Genomic DNA, 26,381 nt, shown 5'->3' with positions numbered 1-26,381 from the left:
TTGTAAGCAGTTTAAAATGCATTGCCCTTTGTCCTTCCTCTTTTGATAAGGGGAGAAAGAGGACATGGTAGAACTTTTTCTGAACCTATTACAGTACTTGGTAATAGCCAGATTAAGCTCTCATTGTCTTGACAACCCCAAAGGAGATTGTCATGGTTCTCTGGAAAATTATTCCTTACTCAAGTTCCCTCTTATTTTGGGGTTCTAAGGCCTAGGGCCATACTGCTCTGGTTACCCTGTTCACAAGACTAGTTGGTGGTTACAGGAGTCATTGCATCCCTTGCTTATAAGTGCAACGAAGAGCATGACATTTCTGGATGGAATCAAATACCAGACTTTGACAGAGACTAACCCCCGAGAGGTAATTCTTCCCATATAAAAGGTAATGGTTTAATCTCCTTAGGAACAAACAAGGGATTTTGACAAAGGAAAAATCTATTTCTGAGGAAGGTCCCATGTCACCGGTGAAATTCCATTACAGCACGAATTTCTAGGTATAAAATGCTAGATATACCAGAGAAAAGAGCTTTCAGGAAAGCTGGGGTTACTACCCCAGTCGAGCGTCTTCTAGGAAGACGTCGGTATAAGGAAGGGTGAGTGAAATACCACTACCACGGAAACATACTCGAAAGATCTCTCCCTATCAAAACCCCCGGAACAGAGCGGTGAGCCGTTACAGCCCCTACACTCAACACCCGCCAGGACGGCGACACCAGCGCCACCTACCTCATTCCATGCTAGCACTAACCCCAGACTTGGCATGTGCAAGAAAAAATGGGTGGGGGAGCCATAGGTGAGTCAGGGAGGGTCACCGGGTGACACGGGACCTTCCTCAGAAATAGATTTTTCGTTTGTCAAAATCCCTTTTCTGAGTCCAGTCCCGTGTCAGCCGGTGAAATAGTGACAGAGAATCATGCCAAGGCTGCAAACTATGAGGAAACTGGGTAATCTGAAGAAAAAAAACATAAATCATGAAAGCAGTTTTAATGAGGGAATCTCTTACATGTGAGAAAAACACTAAACCTAAGGCACATCAAAGACTTAAGACTAGAAAGACAAGGGGAGGTCCCCGGCACGACGGGGAAGGGTTCCCCAAAACCACTTAACGTCACTAAAGTACAAAATTACACGAAATTGGATAGGTACAATGGTGTACACAATTTCAAATGGCATATACAATCTTAAAACTACACACGCAAACTTAAGCTAAACACGTAAGAGATCAACCAAACAGTAAGCAAAACACACAGTGTATACACACACATTTGGGGTACATGGTGCAAAATAAAAACCGTCCAGTACCTTAACAAGAAAACACCATGGTAACATGTCAGATTACAGTTTCCAGTCAACAGAGACAAATTATATCAATATGAGGAGCAAGGCAGTGAGGCATAATCAACCAGGAGGACAAGCAGAGAAGTAAATGAGGCAGGCGGGCGGGGGGGGAAAGGAGGATAAGGATATGATTGGTTAAGGTGGGGAGATGACACTTCCCACAGCAATGGTAGAAAATTTCAGGGCTTCGAGCGATTTTAAATAGTGGCGTTTAAACACTAGAGGTGATTTCCAACCCGTATATTTAGTCAACTCTGAGAAATCCATATTATGAAAATAATTAATGGAAGTAGCAACTGCTCGAATATCATGAACCTTAGGAACTGAATCTGGGTTGGCTTGTTTAATAAAATACAGAATTTGTTGTCTTATACCATTCAGTGATAGAGTACCACCTTTCTCCCTGATAAAAAGAGGACCCGACTTACTCTGTGGAGTTCTTAAAAGGTAAGATTTAAGTGTATGAACTGGACATAAAGACTGGTCTTGTGGAAGGGCACCACCTTCCAAGGAGACCACCTGTCTTGTGGGTGTTCGTTTTGGCTAAAAATTTAGGATCAGGGGAAAGGAGGACCTCTCCGGAAGGGAGGAAGTTCACAAAATGATCACCCCTAGTGAGAGCTGACAGCTCTGAGATTCTAGCACCTGAGGCCAAGCTAATCAGAAATAAGGTTTTCCTCAACAGATCCTGATAAGAGCATTGAAAGTTATCTATCTCTGATGCTAACTTAAGGACGTCATTGAGAAACCACGTAACGGAATGTGGGCGTGATACGGGTCTCAGACGAGCGCATGCTCTGGGGATGGATGAAAAATAGGAATCTGTAAGGTCGATTTTAAAGCCGTAAAGAAATACTTTCTTCAGGGCTGACTTGGTTGTGGTAATAGTGGCTGTAGCAAGGCCTTTTTCAAACAGTGATCTAAAGAAAGAGACTCCTAAATTAGTCGTCATAATTTTGGCTTCAGATGCTTTTAGGAAGGAGGCTAATTTTTGACTGCTGAATCATATTGTCTAAGAGTAGAATCTCTTTTATCTGACTCAAGAAACAGAGTGTTGACAGGGTCAATGTTTGCTCCTTTTGGGCTGCAATTTTATAAAGTCCATAAAGCTAGGGCATTCTGAATTCTTGAGGAAGCTGACACAGTCTTGGTTTGTACTGTCTGGGTCAGTATGGGCTTGGGAATCCGAAGACTCCGCAGTCCCAGTTCCTGAAGAAGAGGGAACCAATTGCTCTTCGGCCAGTAGGGGCTACTAGGGCTAGTTGACCTTTGAATGTCCTGAGTTTGTGTAATACTTTCAACAGTAAATTTATTGGAGGAATAGATAAATTTTCTCCCATTTGTTCCAATCTATTGTCATTGCATCCGTGGCGTATGCCTGAGGGTCCAGGTTAGCCACATAACAGGGGAGCTTGAAGTTGCTTTCTGTCGCGAACAGATCCACTTGGAGACCAGGAACCTGGCGGCAAATCCATTTGAAAGATTCCGTGTCCAGGGACCACTCCGTCTCCAACGGAGTCGTTCTGGACAGGGAATCCGCCACCACGTTCCGTACCCCCGCAAGGTGGGTGGCTGACAGGTGCCAGCCGTGCTTGTTCGCCAGGGAGAAGATAGCAACCATTACTTGGTTTACTCGACCTGATTTGGAGCCGCCCCTGTTGATGCAATGAACTACCACTGTGCTGTCCAATACCAACCTGATATGAATCCGGTTGGGGGGGCGGATTTTCTTTAAAGTCAGAAAGACCGCCATAGCTTCCAGGGTGTTTATATGGAACTGCTGAAACATTGTGGACCACGTTCCCTGTACTTTTTGTTTTGGGGAATATCCCCCCCAGCCGCTTAGGGAAGCGTCTGTGTGGACAACTAGTGCCGGAGGGGGAAACTGAAGCGGAACTGACTTGGAGAGGCCCTTGACTGAGGTCCAAGGCCGCAGTCTTGTTTTCAAGATTCGAGGATGGAGGAGACCTTGTCTCTGAGCTTGACATTGGCTCGACTCCGCCACACTCTGTTTATGTCTTTGAGTTTCGCTTTTAAGAGCAGGTCTGTCACTGAGGCAAATTGAAGGGACCCAAGGACCCTTTCTTGGGATCGGCGGGATGCTGATTGATTTTTGAGAAATTTTCTGGTGAGAGATGCTATCTCCTTCCTCTTGGGAGGCGGGAGAGATAACGTGTGAGCAGACAGATCCCACTGGAGGCCCAGCCACTGAAACCGGGACTCCGGAGTCAGGCGGGACTTTTCTCTGTTCAGCTGAAAACCTAACGATTCTAGGAAGTTGATGACTATGGTCGTAGCCTTCTGACACTCCAGAACTGTTGGTGCCCAAATTATCCAATCGTCCAGGTGCGCTGCTAGGGATATCCCTCGGGACCGGAGTTGTTGAACTACCGTGTCCGCCAGCTTTGGTGAATACCCTGGGCGCAATGTTTAGGCCGAAGGGCATGACCTTGAACGAGTAGGCTTGATTCCCGAGTCTGAAACCGAGGAACTGAGAGAAGTTCCGCGCAATCGGGACGTGATAGTAAGCGTCTGAAAGATCGATGGAGGTGGTGACGGCTCCACGCGAAGTAGAGTCCGTACCTGAGCTATTGTAAGCATCGAAATTTGTCGCATTTTATGTAGAGATTTAGACGCGACAGATCCAGGATCACTCTTTGCTGATCTGAGTCTTTTTGGGAACTGTGAATAACCTGCCTTGAAATTTTAGGTGCCTTACTTTCTTTATTGCTCGTTTGTTGAGCAATTCTGCCACATAATCCTGTAGGATTGATGAGGGTGGCTGGTAAAACCTGTTCGGAGGAGGAGGTTCCTTGATCCAACTCAACCCAGACCTTTGGACACTATACTGTGTGCCCAAGGGCTGAAGGTCCATTGGTCCCTGAACCAATAGAGGCGACCACCTACCTGTGTTTTCTCAGTGGGAGGGAGCGGGTTTGTTCCCTCTACCACGTCCAGGTTTTCCCCTTGGGGTGGTGTTCGCTTTCCTCTGTGAGGGGCCCTGCCTCTTCCCCCTTGCGATTCTGTTAAGGCCGTGAAAGTAACCCGGCCCTCGTAGTTGGGGTTGTAAGCTGGTGAAGTAACATCATGAGGCGCAGCAAGGAATGAGCTGGTTGGACCAGCACATATTGTTGGGGTGAGCTTTTGAAGTGGAGGGCTGTGCCACTGCCGAGACTGGGACGGCTTGAACTACCGTCTGCTGGTGGGGCCTTTTATGTCTCCTAAAACGTTTGCCTCCTCTCGTCTGGGGACCGCCAGATTCAGAGGTCTTGCGTTTGTAGGTGGGGATGCCCCAGCGAGAGCGCAGACTCTGGTTGGCCCTTGTAGCCTCCGTCATAACGTTCGTAACCTCTTCTTCTGGGAAGAGGTTAGGTCCCCAGATTGAGCTCTTTACGAGCTTGTTAGGCTCGTGACGGATAGTAGCGTTTGCGAAGACGAACTTCCTACATTCCAGTCTGGCCACGATGAATTCAAATAGGTCAGACTGAAAGCCAGCTAACAGGGACTTAGCTAAGACCTGGAAAAAGGGCTCGTCTGCGCAGGAGACGGCAGTGGCTTCTGTGAGGCAGACGGAGTTCAGGGACCGGGCTAGCTTAGTCCGGGCATCAAACTCCGCCTTTAGCAAAGATTCCGGCAGCTTGGGGAGTTCCTCGCTAAACTGTGAGGAGGCACAGAGGGGGTCCAACTTCCCGACCGTGAAGGTGGACGGAGCATCCATCCAGAACTCGTCACTTCCCGGGAACACCAGGGAAGTGGGGTCTGTTTCCCTTAGCTGTGGTAACGGATTACCGTCAAAGCACGCTCGGGCCGTAGCCAGGGCGACTTTGTTTAAACAGGGAGTTGGTAAGTTGTCTCCCAGGGCAAACATAGTAAAGCTGCCCTTGAAAGGAGTCAACTTTGTGTTGCCTGCCTGCCACTCCGTCAGAGTGCGCAGGAGAGACGACTGAGCTTGGTCCCTGGGGATGATGACAGTCTCCCTGGGAACCTTATCCGAACGTATCCAAGCTTCCTCTGTCAACCTTACGAAACCTGGATAGGGGGCAAAAGATCGGCGGGGAAGAACTCCAACTCCTCCAACCGTCTCGTGCCAAGACCTTCAATGGTCAGTTTGCCATCATGTTGGATGGCCCGGAGGGCGAAACGCCAAGGGTTGCCAGGATCGAAAGGCGGGAGTTCCGCCGTATCAGGAATGACATACTGGGGTTCGGCTGGGGGTGGGTTCTTTATTCCCGCCAGCATGTTGTCATGAGCTGGCAAACTTCTCAGAGATCTTATTGTCGTTATGTGGCAAACTTTTCGGACATTTGGTTAAACTTGTCATTGAAGTCCTCGGAGAACCTTTGGAACATTTCTTTGCAAAGGTCTCCGCGTCAAAGGCAGGTTGGCGGAGGGCTTGATCTTGATGCCCTCTTACTCGCGCCTTTGCCGGAGGAACTAGACTTGCTCCCGGAGGCTACAGGTGCTGAGACCTTAGCCTTCGACGGGGGGAAAGGCGATGCTTTCTTGGAGGACGAGGACTTATAGCCCTTCGCCTTCCATGAAGTCTTCAACTTCAACTTGGGGATAGCTGATGGAGCCCTATCACCCAAGGAGGAAGACTTCCCAAAACCTGAAAAGGAAGGCAATGAAGAAGCTGGGGAATCGAAAAGGGCGCCCGCCCAACAACCTCACCTACCTCGCTTCTTACCCCCTGGTCCTGTTCAATAGCCATGGGTTCGAGGTCTAAGTTCAAGGCGGCGACGTCCTCTGAAACTTCTGAATAAAGAATATCCACTTGGGGTGGCTGGGTCGCATCCCGGATCTGCTGGATGATGGGGGTGGCAAGATCTTCTGGCACTGCGGCCACCACTCGTGCGCCGGGGTAGAGCAGGTCCCTCAACCGGCGTCGAGGACGTAGGGCTTCCCGACGGAACATTCCTTCCAAACCCAGCCACCCAGGCCCGGAGAGGGATTCAAGGCCGACTTCTTAGAGGACTCGTCCGCCTGAAAGAAAACCAAGAATTAGCTAAGGGTGAAAAACAGTCTGGAAACCACATAAACAAAATTCAAAATGAGGAGCATAAAACGGAGGAAGATTGTCACTTACCGACTCATCCTGGATGGTTGCGCACAAGCGAAACAAACCTCACAACCATCGGGGTGCCAGACTACCAGGTCATCAAGTCGGACCGCGCAACCAGCGTGGGTCCGGCACACTACGTGACCGTAAGGTTGTTGCAGTGACGCAGTACACCCCAGCTCCTCACAGCGAACAGTCTGTAAGTGGAAAACGAACATGAACCTACCACTCTAAGCGATCTAAGGCTGGCAAGGCCGGGAATTTCAACTGCAACCGGAATACTCCGGTGGAGAAGAAATACCTTTTAATAAACTAGGCCAATAAGCTCTAAAATACACCAAGTGGAAGGCAAGACTACCACACCCGGAATACTCCGGGAATGGAAGGAGTGAGACAACAGGAACTCAACCATAAGGGATTGCCTGTAATTTTAACGGCGGAACCCTGGCGTGAAGAACCGGACTCATGTATAAAACTAAGGAGAGTACTCCGAAGATAACAAAAACAATATTTATATTTAAATACATATATCATGTAATAACATAAACTAATGATGGTAAACAGAAATACTCCGGAGACCGGAGGGATCCGCTCCCCTTATATAAATAAATAAATCCTTCTTCACTACTACCCGCCAGAGAAACAAGGTGGGCCAGATGCTCGTATCTTTAACGTAAATAGGCGAAGCAAAAATAATAACCCAGCCGAGTAGCCCGGCGGGGCGGGAGGAAAGCGGGATAAAGTGTTGAACACGTTCAAGCTACGAGTGAAATCACTAACCCAACACAGCGATGCGAGGACTGGATGGGAGGAGCGAATCCCTCTACCAAAAGAGAAGTCCCTGAACTCGGAGAAAACGCCATCTAGCGTCACCCGCACGAGTAGAGCAAAGCTGGAGGAGGTGGGTGGTGGTAGGGGGAGAATGGTAGGCTCTGAAACAGGAGGCGGGGAAAACTATAACCCGCTCAACTGCACTACACCACTCCAAGAATGAACTGGGAACTGTGATAGGAGGGTGGCCTACTACTAGGAAGGGAGCGACCAAGCCTCGATGCCCGACTCCTGCCTAGGCACAGCCTAATAGGGACCTAACCTAGCATAGGCTAGGAAAAAGGGCAGGAGTCACGGAGGGGAGGAGGAACCAACAGGGAGAGAAATTTTGTGCCGAGAACCAACCGGGAGCGAGGAGAGGGGGCAAGAAGGCGAATAGCCTAGAGGAGACACATCCAAGAACTCTATTCCCTAAGGAAGGAAGAGAACTAAGGGGCTCACTCTGCCCACCAAAAACGATCCCGGAGGAAACAGCAACAAAATTCCCTCAACCTGATGGACTTCCACGCCAAGGGCAAGGGGATGGAAGCAATAACCTACTCCACTCAAAAACCATCACACCAAAATATGAAATAAAAATGTGCTCAATAGGGTGCGTAGCCTACCCCCGGGCAACAGTTAGATCTAAGGCTGCCACCCTGCGAATAAGAGGTAAAGATGAAAAATAACGAAAGAGAGCACTATCGCCAAAAAAAAATAATAATAGCCTAATACAGACTAAAATAAAATGGAACCCAACCTGGGGAACCTGGACGGGCATCACCTCAAAAGTGCCTGTAGGCCAATATGTTTTGAAGTGCTAAATTATCAAAAGGTGGGGTGCCATTAAGGAAACCCGCCAGGAGGAGAACCAGTGGCAAAAATATATATAACTATAACGACAATGAGACAACTCCAACAGCAAAAACTGATGGGGTCGCCTCGTGGTCGACATGGCTGGCTGGGGACGCCGTGGCGTCATACTAAGATCTCAAAATATTATATAAAATGAGACCAAAACAGCCAAATAACAAACGAAAAAACCCCACAATAACATAGTACTTAACTTGGAGATAGTAAAGCTGCTCGATGACATGATGAAAATTGGGAAAATTCCACAAAAAGGCACGAGCACACAAAATCGAAAGATAATTATCACGTGCTAGAAAATGGAATGAGGTAGGTGGCGCTGGTGTCGCCGTCCTGGCGTGGTGTTGAGTGTAGGGGCTGTAACGGCTCACCGCTCTGTTCGGGGTTTTGATAGGAGAGATCTTTCGAGTATGTTTCCGTGGTAGTGGTATTTCACTCACCCTTCCTTATACCGACGTCTTCCTAGAAGACGCTTTCGACTGGGAGTAGTAACCCAGCTTTCCTGAAAGCTCTTTTCTCTGGTATATCTAGCATTTTATACCTAGAAATTCGTGCTGTAATGGAATTTCACCGGCTGACATGGGACTGGACTCAGAAAATAAATTTTTAAGCAATTTGTGTTTTTCTTAGGTATACAAACCAGAGTGTATTACATAGGTTATACCCATCATCTGCCCAGCTCTGTCCCTGTGACCAAAGGGAATAGTGAAGTGGTGAGAGGGAGGTAAGTAAGGGTTACCCACTCGTACCTGCATCTTCACCAGTTAACTACCTTGTAACCAAGATTCAGAGGCTCTCCCAGCTTCCGCTCAAGTATACTCCTAATACAAAAGGCTCTGGATTGTATACCTAGGAAAAATACTGCTGTAATTGTTTCCAGAACTTCTTATGCTTAACAGACCTACATACAGAAGATAGAGGTATCCAGCAATGTAATGATAGTACTTAATAAGTTGTGAATGTCTGGTTTAGTAAAGTGTTTCTTGAAAAAAAAAAAAAGACTTTGAAAACTGTGACATTTAAAAAGTTCCAGTTCTTTTTATTTGTTAGTTAATATTTTCTATCTTTTTGTTCTGTGCATTTATTGAACACTCAATAAATAACTGATTGCTTTCAGATTATTCTGTTAACTGATGGGCAAGTATTCAATGTAGATCAAGTGAAAGAACTAGTAAGGTGCCATGCCCATGAAACCAGGGTATTTGCAGTGGGTATTGGCGATGGTGCTTCAACAGCTTTGGTTTATGGCTTGGCCAGGGCTGGTCATGGTCGTGCTGAAATGGTATATCAACAAGACAAGCTACAACTCAAGGTCAGAGATAACATAAGTGGTCTTTCTGTTACATTCAACAGTATTAGTAGAGTAAAGAATTGTTAAATATAAATAGCCTTATGGTGGTCCTCTTTTGGTAACTTTTATCTCAGACATAGGTAACAGTTGCAGGTAGTTTGGGTATACAGTTAACCCCCTGTATTCGCATTCTCATGGTTCATGGACTCACGCATTCGCGGGTTTCTCTGTGGAACATATCTAGCCATCATTCGTGGGAAAATTCGCCCATTCATGTAGGGTATTTTTCTCTGAGAAATATTCACTAATTACTGTATTTTCATATAATTTTCATGAATAAATGCACTTTTTGTGATAAAGCTATTAAAATACTCAGGTATAAGCATTTTTACAGGTTTTTCTTGGATTAAGCTATCAAAATGGGCAGTTCTAAGTGTTTTAGAGGGGTTTTAAGCATTCATGATTTGACCTATTCGCGGGGACGCATCCCCGCGAATCTGAAGGGTTCACTGTAGATCAGGATCGTAAGTGGGAATATAACTGTAGATCAGGATCGTAAGTGGGAATATAAGCAGTAAGTGGTGGGATGATGAAACTAGAGCGCTAGTGAAAGAAAAGAGAGAAAGTTTGAAGTGCAGATGCTGGACTAAAGAGATGAGGATGCAGAAGTGTAAAAAAGACGAATACAGTACAGTAATGTAGTCTGGGACAAGTTGAGTGAAGGTGGCATACATACAAAAATTTATGAGAAAATCTAGCATTTGCTTCATATAGAAAAAGAATTTGTACTAGTGGCAGAAAATGTGCAAAAAGAAAGGGTAATGATGGTGTGGATCTAAGAATAAGCGATGAAAATAGTGAGATGTTTTCTGAATAGGATGCAGTCATTCTTGAGTGGAGCATTGTGATGAAATGTTAAAGGAGATCTGAATGGTGCAATAGTTAGTGTATATTTAAGAACTGACTGAAGTTTTTTGAGAAAGTGAAAAGACTCATTAAGAGATGGTAGAATGATAAGGCACCAGAAGTTGATTTTATTGCAAGTAAAATGCTGAGATGGGATAGTGAGAGTGTGAGTGAATGTGTAAAGATGTGTAAGGTATATCTGGATGCAGAAAAGATTTGAAAGGAACCTGTGAGAGGAATATTTGTTCCTTTTTAAGGGAAGAAGAGTCATTGAGATGACTTATGAATTATATGGCCCCTTATTACGAAGTACAGGGAGAGCAAAAGAATCTGCTAAGTAAATATGAGAATTAAGATATTTTCTTGCATGAGTTTGATTGTTTGTTTAGTATTGTTTCATATTTGATCAAGAATAGTCTTCTTTGGATGATGAAATAAAACTGCATTATGTTATTTGTGATTCATTTGTTCATAGGTGATGGGGTTAGTGAGATCAATGCTACAAGAGTCTGCTCAGGACGTGAAGATCAGTTTTGATGTGGATCCTCCTGGAGGAATTAAATTAATTCCCAAAAATCCTCCAATAATATTTGGCGGTCAACATCTCATTATGTATGTACGGGTGCCTACATCAACAGAGGTAATTGCTATGTATTATTATTAGATAATAGAAATTATGAATTTTATTAATCTTAATGTATCCATAAATGAACGCAAACCCACGTCTTACAGTGCCCTTAGATTAGAGCAAGTGATAACCTGGCTATAAGAGTGTACATTATTGGGTTACCATATTATATAATAGACAAAATAATCTGGGACTGGATACAAAGAAGGGGGTTGTCAGCCTGAGGTAGACAAAAATAGTAGCCTAACTGTGTTTACGTATTAGCAAGTTGCTAAGTTTATATAGCCTGTATATTTAAGTGTGACCTATAAAAGTCTGGATTAGCTGATACCCTATACTAGGCTAAGAAAGAACGATAAGCCCAGCAGTGCATACAGTATAAACAGTATTCTAGGGTCAATAACATTAGTAAGATCTTATGAAGCCTATACCCTTGAAGGTGATATAAACCTAGAACAGGCAATAGCCTAACTAGATCAAGTGGAAATCCCTTAAGGGAATGTTCCTACTGTTAATTTAGAAACAGCGGGGCTGAGTATCAGAAAAAAAGGTAGTCTTGGCTACATAAAACAAAAAACCAGATTATAAGAGGATTCATTTTTGGTGTAGCTTAGGTTTTTAATTAAACCTAGAATAAGAAACGACCTATAATAGGTTAAGCAAGAATCTTCTAAGAGATCTTCTATGCTTAGATTAAAGTAGATTATACTAGAGGGATTAACCTAAGCAATATAAAACAGTAGCTTTGGTTAGTTATTAAACAAATTAGTTTATAGAAGATTCATCCTTATGGCATGACAATTTAGAATTAAAATTTCACATGTCCATTGCAAAAGGGGTAACAGTTTAAGTAATGCAGCCCTATGTGGTGTCAGAGTCAACCTAAACCTAAAAAGGTTTAAGTTAATGTGGATATTTTATAAAAGGTGTTACATTAACGCATAATAACCAAATTAACCTGTAAGATGTAATATACTAATGGCACAGGTTTTTACAAAAGTGTCCGTTTCTAGAAAAGGGATTTTGACAAAGGAAAAATCTATTTCTGAGCGAGGCCCTGTGTCACCCGGTGAAATTCCTTACTAGCACGAATTTCTAGGTATAAATATTGCTAAATATACCAGAGAAAAAAGCTATCAGGAATGCTGGGGTTACTACCCCCAGATCGAGCATCTATAATGAAAATAGACATCGGTATGGGTAAGGGTGAGTGAAGGCATCGCTGCCACAGAACCACACTCTGAAGATATCCCAATGACAAAACCCCCGGAAGAGCGGAGAGCCGACCCAGCTCCCGCACTCACCCGCCCGCCCGACGGCGACCCCAGCGCCATCTGAACTCATTCCAGGCTAGCACCATCCCCAGGCTTGGTATGCCCGTGTAGGGGGGGAAAGCTAGGACCTGGGAGGGTCACCGGGTGACACAGGGCCTCCCTCAGAAATAGATTTTTCCTTTGTCAAAATCCCTTTTCTGAGCTCATCCCTGTGTCACCCGGTGAAATCGTAACAGAGAATCATACCAAGACTGTGAAGATGTAAGAAAACAATTATCTAAGGTGATCATGCATAAAAATGCATACTGTAAGAAAATAAGGTTAATTATTTCTTATGACTAATACAGAACTTCACAACAGAGGAAATTAGAATAATAGTTACGCTAAGCTTATGTAAACATACAATTTGACATGAAAATATGAAAGTCAGGCAAAAAACATGAGAGGAGGTACAAAAATACAAAATACAAAATTACAGAAGTACCTCAAGACTTAAATCTATAAACAGCACACATTAAAAACATAATCACAATAAACATCATATAAAGGCCAACAATTTCAAGCATCACATAAATTGAGGAGCCAGGCAGTGAGGTATGAATGGCCCAGGAAAACTGGTAGGGCAAATAAATGAGGCAGGTGGGCGGGGGAGAAAGGATAGGTTAAAGGATAATTTTAAGGTGGGGGGATGACGCTCCCGACAGCCACCGTAGGAAATTTCAGAGCTTCAAGTGTTTTCAAGTAGTGGCGTTTAAACATTAACGTAGATTTCCATCCCGTGTATTTTGTCAATTCAGCAAAATCCATATTATGAAAATAATTGGTAGAGGTAGCTACCGCTCGGATATCATGAACCTTGGGAACTGAATCCGGGTTAGCTTGTTTAATGAAGTATAGGATTTGCTGTCTTATAGCTTTTAAAGAAAGTGTTCCACCTTTTTCCCTGATAAAAAGAGGACCAGACAAACACTGAGAAGTTCTTTGCAAGTAAGCCCTCAAGGTAGCGACTGGGCACAAAGACAGGTCTTGTGGAAGAGGAACCACCTTCCAAGGGGACCACCTGTCTTGAGGGTCTTCGTTTTTCGCTAGGAATCTATGATCTGGGGAAAGCAGAACTTCTCCTGACGGGAGGAAATCTATGTGATCGACACCTCTAGAGAGAGCAGACAGTTCTGAGATTCTGGCACCTGAAGCTAAACTAATCAGGAATAAAGTCTTCCTTAATAGATCTAGATAAGAGCAATGTGCATTATTAATATCTGAGGCTAATTTCAGAACGTCGCTAAGGAACCAGGTAACCGAATGTGGGCATGTTACCGGCCTTAAACGAGCACATGCTCTAGGGATGGAAGAAAAGTATGAGTCAGTTAGGTCAATCTTGAAGCCATGCAAAAACACCTTTCTCAAAGCTGATTTTGATGTAGTAATAGTGGCTGGGGCTAGGCCTTTTTCAAACAATGATCTAAAGAAGGTTATCGCTAAATTAGTGGTCATAGTTTGAGCTTCAGATGCCTTCAGAAAAGATGCCAATTTTTTTACTGCTGAGTCATACTGTCTGAGGGTAGAATCTCTCTTATCGGATTCAATAAACAGAGTATTAACAGGGTCAATATTTGCCCCCCTTTGGGCGGCAAACTTCATAAAGTCCATAAAGCCAGGGCATTCAGAATTTTTGAGGAAACTGACACAGGCTTCGTTTGTACTATCTGAGTCAGCCTGGGTCTGGGTATTTGATGACGCCGCAACTTGAGTTCCAGGAGAAGTGGAAACCAGTTGCTCTTCGGCCAATTGGGGGCTATTAGGGCTACTTGACCCTTGAATGACCTGAGCTTGTGTAAGACTTTCATCAGCATGTTTATTTGGGGGAACAGGTAAATTCTCTCCCAACTGTTCCAATCTATGGACATTGCATCTGTGGTGTAAGCTTGAGGATCTAGATTGGGAGCCACATAACAAGGGAGTTTGTGATTGCTCTCCGTGGCAAACAGGTCTACCTGAAGTCCCGGAACACGATGGCAGATCCAGTTGAAGGAGTCCTTGTCTAGGGACCATTCCGACTCCAGCGGAGTCGACCTGGACAGAGAATCCGCCACTACGTTCCACACTCCCGCTAGATGGGTAGCTGACAAATGCCAGCTGTGTTTGTCCGCCAGGGAGAAGATGGCTAATATCACCTGATTTATCCGACTCGATTTGGACCCGCCCCTGTTTATGCAATGTACTACTACGGCGCTGTCCAATACCAGCCTGATGTGGATCTGGTTGGCGGGACGAAGCTTTTTCAGGGTTAGAAACACTGCCATTGCTTTCAAAGTGTTTATATGGAACTGTTGAAACATGGTAGACCATGTCCCTTGTACCTTTTGTTTTGGTGAGTATCCTCCCCAGCCGCTTTACTTTAATAAACATCTGTGTGGATTACCAGAGCTGGAGGGGAAACTGAAGAGGACTGACTTTGAGAGGCCCTTGACTGTGGACCATGGGCGGAGTCTTTTCCTTAAGATTAACGGAATTGATGAGACCCTGTCCCTGAGCCTGACATTGGCTCGTCTCCACCACACTCTGTTTATGTCTTTTAATCTCGCTTTTAGGAGCAGGTCTGTTACAGAAGCGAACTGAAGAGAACCAAAAATTCTTTCTTGTGTCCGGCGGGAGGCTTTCCTGTAATTCAGAAACTTTCTGGTAGCTGTTGTTGTTGTTGTTGTTGTTGTTGTGGTTCCCCAGACTCTGTTATGCCAGGAAGCCTGCACCGCGCAAGAAGGACACCACACTTACTGGATCTGACCATAACTTTGTGGTAGTGTGGATATTGTGTTGTTGTCTAAGGGCTGCCAAGTTAGGGCAATCTACTAAGAGATGTGTAATTGTGTGGGGACTAACTTGGCAGAGTGGACATATGTCTGTTTGGGTGTTGTCTATCACGGTGTTTGTAGGTGTTTAGTGATTGGTGATGACCACAGCGAAGTCGAGTCAGGTGTACTCTCTCCAATCTTGAGAGCTGTGTTTCTGTGCTGCTTATGTTGGGTGGGGGGTGCGAGTATTTTGTTGTTGGGAAGGTTATTAAGTGCTTGTCTGGTGAGGTGAGTATGGATGTGCTTTTTGTTTTGTGTGATGTTTGTGTGTGGTGGTATAGAATTCAAGATATTTGTATAGTGTCTGTGTGGTGTATTCGCTATTTGCCTGTGTGTTGGAGGGTGGTCGTGAAGGTAATAGCATGGGCTGTTTGTGTTGTTTATGACCGATGCCAAGAATTGTGTGCCTCTCATGTCTAAGTGTTGCCTGATGGTGAGAATCTTGGTTTTGGCGTGTAAGTGTTCTATTGGTGTGGATTGTGTACTGCCAAGGATGATTCTAAGAGCTGTGTTTTGTATTATTTGTAGTTTGTTTAGTTGTGTGTTGATATGGCAGGGTGCCAGGCTGGGCTGGCGAGTTTATTATGGAGCGGATGTATTGTTTGTATACTGTGATGAGCGTTTCTTTTTGTTGTCCAAATGTTGTGCCTGTTAGTGATCTTAGTGCATTTAGTCTAGGTCTGCATTTCTTGATGATGTTACTGACATGTGGAGCAAATGACATTGAAGTGTTGTATGTGACTCCTAGGATTTTTGTTTCGTGTGTGTGTGGAATTGTAGTGTTGTTCAGCGTTGCTGTGGGTCTGTACTGATGTTCTTTGTTGTGACTAGTGAGTAGTGTACTTGTGGATTTTGTTGGTGCTACCTGTAATCTGTTTTGTGTGAGCCAGTTTTCAAGTTGTGTTAAGTAAGTCTGTACTTGTGTGGAGCATACGTTTTTGTCTGCATGTATTGATATGATTGTTAGATCGTCTGCATATGAGATGTATATGTTGTTGGGTGGTGTTGGTATGTCATGCATGAATAGGTTAAAAGTGTTGGGCTTAGGACGGAGCCTTGTGGGGCGCTGCGTTCGGGAAGTTTCTAATTTTGGATGACTCGCCATTGTAGTGTACAAATGCTTGTCTGTCTGTTGAGTAATTGGCGAGCCAGCGTTTGGTGTTGTTGTGTAGTGTGGTGTTGTAAACTTTGTTCATGAGAAGTGGTCTAGAGATGGCGTCAAAGGCTTTACTTATGTCTATTGTGATTAGCAGTGTTCTTTGTGGTGGGCGTCTGGAGTTAATGCCATCTTGTATTTTTTGTGTAAGGTTGGTGAGTAGTGTTGTTGTGGAGTGGTGTGGTCTGTAGCCATGTTGAGTGGGTGACAGTGGTATGTGTGGTGTGGTGTGGTTTTGCGTAAGATGAGGCGTTCTACTACTTTTGATGGTGTGCAGAGTAAAGTTATAGGTCTGTATGAAGCTGCTTGTGTAGGTGTTTTGTTTGGTTTTAGAAGTGCTATTATTTTCCCCAGTTTCCAAATGTGTGGTATAATGCAGTGTGCGTATGAATAATTGGCTATGTTTGTCAGTGTTTGTGTGCCATGGGGACCTAGATGTTTTAAATGAATGTTTGAAATGTTATCGATGCCCATGGCTGCAGAGTTTTTAAGTTGTTTAATGATTCTAGCAGTGTCTTCTGTTGTGGCTAGTATTACTGTGTAATCTAATGGGAACTGTTGTTTGCGTCTGTAGATGTGTCTGTCTTCTTTGTATTTGGGTAGGTGGCTGATTTTTGCGTAGTGGTTTATTAAGATGTTGGCTTGTTGTTTGCGTGAAGGGATCTTGTCAGATGTGGTGATTGAGGCGTGACTTTGAGTGTTCCCACTGTTTGAATTGATGAGACTGTTGATAGTTTTGTGTAGTTTGGATGGGTTGGTTCTGTAGTCTAGTGTACCTTGAAAAGTTTGCCAGTTCTCTGTCTGTTTTTGAGTTAATTTGGTGTTTATTTCTGTGTTTAAATCATGTATGCGATTTGTTGTCATTTGTGTGTGTGGGGTTGGTGTATTTCTTAAATTGTTTCGTTCTGTTATGAGTCTGTTTATGTCAGGCGTGAAGTTTGGGTTGTAGTGTTTTCTGTTGCCTTTAGGAACGTTTCTTTTGTCTGCATTGTTTATTATGTCGTTGAATTGTATTGTTGTATTGTTTAGTGTCTGTGATGATGTTATGTGTGTGTGGTTTAGCTCCTGGAAATGAGCCTCAGTGGTTTCAAGTACTCATCCCAGGCAGCGCTTGTAGTTAGGGATGGTGTGTCTTGTATGTGAGAAAGTGTCATGTGTGGTTCGGAGTGTTATTAAAGTAGGAAGGTGGTCTGATGATAGGTCTGTTTGTGTTTTCCATGTGATTGATGGTGCTATGTTGGGTGAGCAAAATGTTATGTCTGGGAAGTGAGACTAAAGTTGGCTTGGTGTGGTATGTGTGTGTGCATATCTGTGTTGTTTAGTATGTATAGCTGGTCTAATTGTGTTGAGATGTCTGTGCCTCTTTGTGTGATGTCTTGGTGGGCGTACCAGTCTGTGTGTTTGGCATTGAAATCTCCTCCCAGAAGTATATCTGGGAGGGTATTCAATGCCTGCAGTCTAATTGTGAAGTTTGCTGGTAAACCCGATGAGTATTCTGGAGGGATGTATGCGTTGATGATTGTGATTTGTTTATTGTGCCCTATTTTGATATTAAATGCTTGTAGTTCTGTATGTCTGTCTACTTGTGTTAGTGTTCTGATGTGCTGCGTTTTTCAATGTAGGATATGTTATGGTGTATGTATGTGATGAGGCCTCCGCCATCACCATGTTGTCTGTCTTGTCTGATGGCTGTGTAATTTGGTATGTTGGGTGTTTTATGTGTGTGTTTCAGTTTTGTTTCTTGAATGATGGCAATGTGGATCTTTTGTTTGTGCATGAAATGTTTTAGTTCAATGTGTTTGTGAATGAATGCCGTCAGTGTTTAATTGTAAGATGTTTATGTTGCGGCGATTATGTCTAAGTGTGTGAGTGCGTGTATTTAGTGGTGCATTTCTGTGGGCGTTAGGTGAGTGTGTGCTATGGGGTGTTGGGGTTTGTGGGGATGTTTGATTTGTAGGAATGGGTGATGGTGTTCTGGGATTGGAGGAAAGTGTGGTAGATGTGGGAGATGTGATCTGTGTGGTGTTGGTTGGTTGGTGTTTTGTTGGATAGGAAGTGCTTGTTGTGTATTGTTATTGTTTGTTTGTGTGTGTGTGTTACAGCATATGATGCACTTCCAATGTACATTGTAGTCTTTTAGTGTTCTCAGTGTGGTGCACCGAAGGTGTACCCACCCACCACACAAGTTGCAGTGGACTGATCCACCCCGGCGCGAGAAGCTGTGACTCGTGTGCTGCAGATGGGACATGTGTAGGGGCCTGGGTTTAATTCTATGTCACCGGCTAGGATTAATTGTAGGGATATAGTAGCCGGGTTACCATATCCCTTCAGAGAAAAACTGGAGATCCAGCTGCGCGGCGCCACCCCAGGCGCGGTACCCTGCGGAGCATTGGGGAGCCACTCCTCCTCTTCTCCCCTCCCTTGTCTTCGCAGTGGGGTTGTATTGTGGACGTTTGATCCAGGCGGCCGTCGTTCCACCGCCGCCTGGAGAGGTCCCACAACGATGACGCGTCCACTCTGGAACCTCTGGTAGCTGTGGCTATTTCCTTCCGCTTGGCCGGCGGAAGAGATAGCCTGTACGAGGTTAGGTCCCACTGGATACCCAGCCACTGAAATCGAGCTTCCCGAGTTAGGCGGGACTTCTCCCTGTTCAATTGGAAGCCTAAGGATTCCAGGAACTCGATCACCATGGCCGTAGCTCTCTGGCACTCCTTGACGGTTGAAGCCCAAATTATCCAATCATCCAGGTACGCCGCTAACGATATCCCCCGGGATCGCAACTGCTGAACTACTGTTTCCGCCAGTTTTGTGAATATTCTTGGCGCTATGTTGAGCCCGAAAGGCATGACCCTGAAGGAGTAGGCCTGTTTCCCCAGTCTGAAACCTAGGAAGGGAGAGAAGTTCCGCGCAATCGGGACGTGATAGTATGCGTTTGAAAGATCTATAGAGGTGGTGACGGCTCCACGCGGAAGTAGAGTCCGTACCTGCGCAACTGTAAGCATGCGAAATTTGTCGCATTGTATGTAAAGATTTAGACGTGATAGGTCCAGGATTACTCTTTGTTGACTGGAGTCTTTTTTGGGAACAGAAAACAGCCTGCCTTGGAATCTGAGGTGTCTCACTTTCTTTATTGCTCTCTTCCTGAGCTTCCATCACAAAGTCTTGTAGAGCTTTGGAGGAGGGTTGATGAAACCTGGTCAAGGGAGGAGGACCCTTGATCCAGCTCCAACCCAAACCTTTGGACACTATGCTGTGTGCCCATAGACTGAAAGACCACTGGTCTCTGAACTAGAAAAGTCTTCCGCCTACCTGGCTGGTCTCACTGGGAGGAAGCGGGTTTGTTACCTTTACCGTGGCCTCTTCTTCCCCGGGAGAGAGACCGTAGGGCAGCCTTACCTCTATAGGAGGCTCTAGCTCTACCCCCCCCTTGCACTCCTGTTAAGGCCATGAAAGGCCCCACGACCCTCATAAGAAGGGTTATATGCCGGAGACGACACATAAGAAGGAGTGGCAAGGGAGTGTTGAGCTGGCTGAACCAGCACAAACTGTTGGGGTTGAGCCTTGGAAGTGGAGGGTTGGCTCACCGCCGAGACAGGTACCGCCTGGACAACAGCCTGATGCTGCTGTCTTCTGTGCCTCCTGTACCTTTTTCCCGGTCTATACTGGGAGCCGCCGGACTCTGGGGTTTTCCGTTTAAAGGCCGGAATACCCCACCGGGAGCGCAGACTCTGGTTAGCCCTGGTTGCTTCCGCCAGGACACTGGTGACTTCTTCTTCCGGGAACAGATTGGCTCCCCAGGAGGAACTCTTCATGAGCTTGTTAGGCTCATGTCGAATGGTAGCGTCGGCAAAGATGAATTTGCGACAGTTCAGCTGCGCCACCATGAAGTCATATAGGTCTGACTGAAACCCTGCTAACAAGGATTTCGTCAAGACCTGGAACAGCGACTCCTCTGAAAACGAGACGGCGGTTGCCTCCGCCAGGCACAGCGAGTTCAGAGACCGCTCAGCGACACCGTGCCTCGAACTCAGCCTTCAGGAGAGCTTCCGTCAGTTTGGGAAGCTGCTCACTGAACTGGTTGGATGCGCAATCTGCGCCCAGTTTACCAGGTGTAAACGTGGACGGAGCATCCTTCCAAAAGTTGTCACCCCCTGGGAAGATTAGAGACGTGGGGTCCGTCTCCCTGAGCTGAGGCAAAGGCTTGCCCTCAGCACAGGGTGTTGGGAGTTTATCCCCAAGGGAGAACATGGTAAAGTTGCCCTTGAAGGGGGTCAACTTGGTGTTCTCCGCTTGCCACTCTGTAAAGGTGCGCATCAGAGGTGATTGCGCCTGGTCCCTAGGAAAGATCACTGTCTCCTTAGGGACCTTATCAGAGCGTACCCAGGCTTCTTCTGTCAGCCTAGCAAAGCCTGGGTAGGTGGGCAGAAGATCTGGAGGGAAGAACTCTAGCTCCTCCAGTCTGCGAGTGCCTAGACCTTCGATAGTCAAGGTGTCTTCATGCCGGGGAGCATGAAGGGCTAAACGCCACGGGTTCCCTTTGTCAAAAGGAGGGAGGGCGGAGGCGTCCGGGATGGGGTAGTGCACCGCAGCCCCCGAACGCACGACATCGAGAGCATAGTCTCCTGGCTCTGAAGCCTCTCCGTGAGCTTGCTCAGTCAGCCTCTACCTCCGTGAGAGAACTCTCGAGCAGCATCCCCGCAAATGCCTCAGGGTCAAAGGCAGGCTGGCGAGGAGGGCCAGGCTTGGCCGCTCTCTTACTCGCACCTCTGCCTGAGGTACTTGGTCTGCTCCCCGAGGCCACCGACCAGTCCTGTGGCTTCGGACGGGGAAAGGGGGACGCCTGGAAGACGAAGACTTATAGCCTTTTCGCCTTCCACGACTTTCTTCAGCTTGGGGACAGTAGACTGGGCTCTGTCCTTCAAGAGAGAAGATTTGTGAAAGCCCTGAAAAGAAGAAACTGATGATGAAGGGGGAATCAAACAGGGCGCCCGCCCCACTGCCTCACTTACCTCCCCTACCTACCTCCTGGTCCTGTTCCGTGTTCATGGGTTCCAGGTCGAGATCTAGAAGGCATCCTCCTCCGCCACCTCCTCGCACACAGGGTCATCCTGGATAGGCTGGGTCTCTACCCGGATTTGCTCGATGATGGGGGCGCCACCTCAGCTGGAACAGCCGCAGCAATCCGGGCGCGGGGTACAGAATGTTCCTTAAGTTCTCATCAAGAACATAAGGTTTCCCCGACGGAACGTTCCTACCAAACCCAGCTACCCAGGCACGGAGGGACTCGAGGGCATCCTTGCCGGAGGATTCACCGGCCTGAAAAAAGGGGGGGGGAGTATCAAAGACCGAACTATTATGGTAGGATCATAAAAATCCAAAATTTCACCATAACATTATATGTGACAGCCCCGTAGGGGCGGAACAAAAACAATTGGCTTACCGACTCGTCCTGGACACACCCGTAGAGTGCGAAGCAAACCTCACAGCCGTCCGGGTGCCACATGATCAGGTCATCCAGGCGTACCGGACAACCAGCATGGGTACGGCAAACCACGTGCCCGTAGGGTTGGTGCAAGATGGCAGTGCACCCGGGCTCCTCATAACGAACAGTCTGTAAGTGTGAACAGTATATGAACCTACTAATCTAAGATAACTTAAACTAAAGTAGGTATTAAGTAATTTCATACCGAACTACCGGAGCACTCCGGAGGGATGAAAAAACCATAAAATATGAACCTACCAATTCAAGATAACTTAAACTACAGTAGGTATAATTTCGTACCTATTCCGGCGGAACAAAAATATTGAGCCAGACAAGACCCCTTATCTCAAGGAACGCTGGAAAAAATACGGCAGAACCCAAAGACAGGGTCACTGGACTCATGGTACAAAAGAATTAAAATAATAAAAAATTTGAAATCCGGCGGCGGAATACATGAGGCCGCCAGGATAAACTAGTATGATAGATAAAGCGATGGCACAAATATATGGTTAACAACACATAAGGAATAATATATCATAAGCCCCCGGGTTCCGGCGCAAACCCCTCCGGGATCCCGAGCCTCCGAAGCTAGAGCATAGCAGAAAGGCGAGGCAGTACATCACAGCTGATCATAATATGGTCAGGTGGAAAAGCCAAATCAACCCATCTACGTGACTCAAAGCGCCGAAGCGATAGTAGGGCGGAGGCAACGGGAGGGCCGGGGATGGCGGAGCAGAGAGAAGTGAGAGAGTGAGCCCTGAGAGTGGTCGGAAACCCGCTCGATCCGGAGAGAGCGAATCAACGAGACACTAGCCAAGTAATGTCAACAGAACCGACCCCAGGAGGGAGCGTGTCTCTCTACTAGGGTAGGCCTGCCTGCCTCGGGGTGACCATCGGAGGTCCGACGTCACGCGTGCAAGGAGATGACAAACAACTTGAACCTCATACGGGGGTGGGGGAAGCGGGGGGGAAAAGGAAGGAAATAACAGTACTTGAAGGAGAGGGTCAAGAGAAATAATAAGACAGGAGACTGGGGGGACTATACCCCCCGCTCAACTGTAACTCCGCAAGGTAGAAGGTACCTAGAGGGTACCTAAATACAGGGAGACTCATGACCCACCACAAGTACAGGGGAAGAAAAAGGAACTGCCCTAAACCAAACCACACCACGCTCTCACCCTCCTAGCAGGCATAGCCTAGGTAACCAGGAGGAGAGAAGGGAAGGGAGAGGAAAAAGCAGGGAGAGAAATTCCTGTGTCGAAGGCCAACCGTAACTGACTAAGTAATGGAAAGGGGTTATAGAAGGCATGAAGGAGACTCTCCAAGATAAAAACCTCCTCCCCCACTAGTGCTAGAGGGGGGGGAAAATGGGGTCTCGACTTCAGCCACCCAAACCAGCGGTAGACGAATGGAACAACAACAGAAACTCCCTCGACCTGACTATCCCCCCTTCCTCCTACCCTCTCAAGCGAGACACGGGAGAGCAGGAGGTTAGGTAAAGCAGCTAAAAAAGGAGGTAGCCTTACCCACCAACTAGTGATAGGACTAGGCTAGCATCCCCGCTAAATGATATAAACATGTTAACCTAGAGACAAATAAATAACCATCCAATAATAAAAATGTATAAGCTTGTGCTAGGCGTATAGCCTAACCGAACTAGGCGACAGAATGTAAACAGCCAACAGGCTGTACCTGACGCCACGCTCGGGTAAAACAATATAAATCGCGTCATCAAGCACATACAATAAAAATTTTTCGTACTGTTCAAGCAGGGAGACATCCTGGGGAGAAAAGCAATTGGGTGGAACCTTCGGGTACCCCAAACAATAGCAAGAACCCTAATGAGAGGAGACTCACAAAAATTAAAATTAAAGGAGACCCAAGGACACACCCTAAGAGAACGCCACCAGGATGATCCCATGACGGGGAAATTAAAGATAATTAGTGTGGACGACCAAGAGAAACCCAAACAGAACAAGCCGAATGGGTGTACTCGAGGTCGACATGGCTGACAAGAGGACGCCGCAGCACTCCAAACAAAAACCACGATAATTTATAAATACGGGTTTAAACAGCCAAACTAATCATAAAAACCCCACAAGAAGATGGTACTTAACTTGGAGACAGTAAAGCTGCTCAATGACATGGTGAAAGAAAGCAGAAATTGCTGGGAAAAAACACAAGCAAAAAATCTACCAACAGCAGAGATCACGTGCTAGAATGGAATGAGTTCAGATGGCGCTGGGGTCGCCGTCGGGCGGGCGGGTGAGTGCGGGAGCTGGGTCGGCTCTCCGCTCTTCCGGGGGTTTTGTCATTGGGATATCTTCAGAGTGTGGTTCTGTGGCAGTGATGCCTTCACTCACCCTTACCCATACCGACGTCTATTTTCATTATAGATGCTCGATCTGGGGGTAGTAACCCCAGCATTCCTGATAGCTTTTTTCTCTGGTATATTTAGCAATATTTATACCTAGAAATTCGTGCTAGTAAGGAATTTCACCGGGAGACACAGGGACGAGCTCAGAAAACAATTTATAATAATTAGTTTCTAATAACAACTTGGTTCTTTCACTACAGGGCCACCATTATGCCGAACCCTCAGCTCAAGTGTTCCGTAGCAAATTGCTCGGTTCGCTTTTTGCCAGTGGGTGCAGCCCATTCCACCTGCCATGAGCATAGTCCTTGTAAAAAACAGGACAGATTTTCTTGGTCGCCAGATATGTGCATTATTTGCAGTGTACTCTTGGCAGCAAGTTTTAAGGATGAGACAGCTCGCTTCAGGCTGTCATGATGGGTCCTAGGGTTCAGCCAGGGGGAGGAAGGGGGAAATTATATCTTTCCAGCAGAACTCCAGCAGCATATATTTAACCCATTCTCAGATGATCCATATTTGGGCCAAAACCCAGTAACATCGGTCCCCGATACCTCCCAGGTAAACCCTGCGGAGAAAGTGGAGGAAGTTCCTCTTGGAGGTGATTATCATTTAGATGAAGTTGATATTGCTACCGAAATGACCTTGCTGAACACAGAAGGATCAGGGACACTTCCTTCAGCTTACAGGGGGAGAAACTTTCCAGAAGGAATTCAATCCCCCACGCAACTTTCAGAAGCTGATCAGGATCCTTCCCCCAAAAGGGTAAGGGATACAAGGATTCACTTAACCCCAAATGAAATTACTACATTTTCAGGAGGGTATAGTGACTCACCCAGGAGCTCTACCCCCTGGGCTACAGGCAGTCACAGTTCAACTGTGGATGCTCAGTCAGAGTATGCAAGCTCCCCCAAAAGGGATACACAGTTTGCAGCTTTTGATCAGTTCCGTAAGGAAATTATGAGTAATATCAAAGATGCCCTTGCCACAGAACAGCAGTATATAATGGACATATTGCACAATTCCGAACAGGAAACTAAAGAAATCAAGTCAGTGATGTACACTCCAAAGTGTTAAAAGTGCTGCATCATGCAATTGAAAAGGGAGAGTGGAAGCAAACTCTGACCAAACAAGATCCAAGGTTAATTATAAAGCTTCAGGTCAGAACATAACAGGGGCTCCAACATTCACCCCTGATGATACTGATAATCCTTGGCGAGATGCTTCAATGTGTATTTTCTCTCCTGATGGTAAGTGTAATTAATGAGAGAAAAACCATGATTGAAGTTGTACATGTGGTGTTTAGAGACAGGGCAGCATTATCTAATACAGAATGGCACCTGGTACCACTTTTGCCAGACATGGAGAAACCTCAAAAGGAAACAGTTCTCTTATGTGGGAATACGGCGTTAAAAGCTGTTGATGACGTCCTTTACCAGATCGACGGTAGGTGGATCTGTACTCCCATGATGAATAAAACCCAACTTGCTCACCAAGTACCTCTAGCCTTCTGTCCCTTCACCTTTAAAATAATTAACCACGTGAAAGCAAACTTCCAGAATTATGTAGTAACTAGAAAACGGGAGTCAATGGCAAAACTAAAACCATTTGTCACAGTTCTCCTGGTTTCAAAAAATTCCACCAAGGATTGGGCAACACTGCAACTCCCTTTTGAAAGGAAAAAACTCCCTTTGGATGTCGCTATTCAGCAATTTGGGACCCCTATGAGAAGAATCTCAGATGAGACAGCTTGCTGGAAGCTGTCACCAAAAGGCTTCCAGAGGATTTCAGGACACTTTTTGCTGCTGTGGCTAAAAGTCTTATGAGAACCCTGTGGGAAGCATTCTATGACTTTTTAGACTGGTGCTTAAAAGCGCGAATGGAAACATTGGAAGGTTTCAACTAGTCACTTCCTTATATAACTGCTTTATTACAGTCTAATCCCTTCTGTAGGGACTTGTTTGAGGAGTCTGTGGTAACACAAGTCAACGAGCAAGCACGATAACAAAATTGTACAGTGCGTTCTTCTGGGAAAATGAGAATTCAGGAAACAAAAAAACCTGAAATTTCCCTGTACCCATTTCAAAAAAGGCTCGCTTTGATCAAAAATCATATAAGCCTGCAGTCACCTCCAAAACTTTTCCTCACAAACAGGTAAGTAGCCAGAAGGGACAACCACCTTCAAAAGGACAGCAATGGCCACATCAGCAAGGACATCCTTTTCATAAGGTCCAAAAACTCTTACAAAGGAAAAGGAAAAGCAATGCCTGGAATGCCCATCAAAGGAAAAGGTAGAGGAAGAGGGGGATATCAATAGGAATTGTTTGGTCAGGGGTCGACTCCA

At 45.9% G+C, this 26,381-nt stretch overlaps 1 protein-coding gene across 16 annotated transcripts in view; it reads left to right on the top strand.

Moving 5' to 3' along the window:
- LOC136832066 (von Willebrand factor A domain-containing protein 5A-like) overlaps positions 1-26,381 on the top strand; it is a 200,228-nt gene that overhangs the window by 119,995 nt on the left and 53,852 nt on the right. For all 16 annotated transcript variants that reach the window (XM_067092661.1, XM_067092656.1, XM_067092655.1 and 13 more), the window contains 2 exons: positions 9,195-9,389; positions 10,750-10,914. In XM_067092661.1, the coding sequence (XP_066948762.1) occupies positions 9,195-9,389; positions 10,750-10,914 (360 nt within the window). The remainder of the gene's footprint in view (positions 1-9,194; positions 9,390-10,749; positions 10,915-26,381) is intronic.

This window comes from Macrobrachium rosenbergii, chromosome 49 (assembly GCF_040412425.1).
Source record: "Macrobrachium rosenbergii isolate ZJJX-2024 chromosome 49, ASM4041242v1, whole genome shotgun sequence".
In the NCBI taxonomy this organism is placed as follows: Eukaryota; Metazoa; Arthropoda; class Malacostraca; order Decapoda; family Palaemonidae; genus Macrobrachium; species Macrobrachium rosenbergii.
Note: the sequence above shows the minus strand (reverse complement) of the source record. Positions and strands in the feature narration are given on the sequence as shown.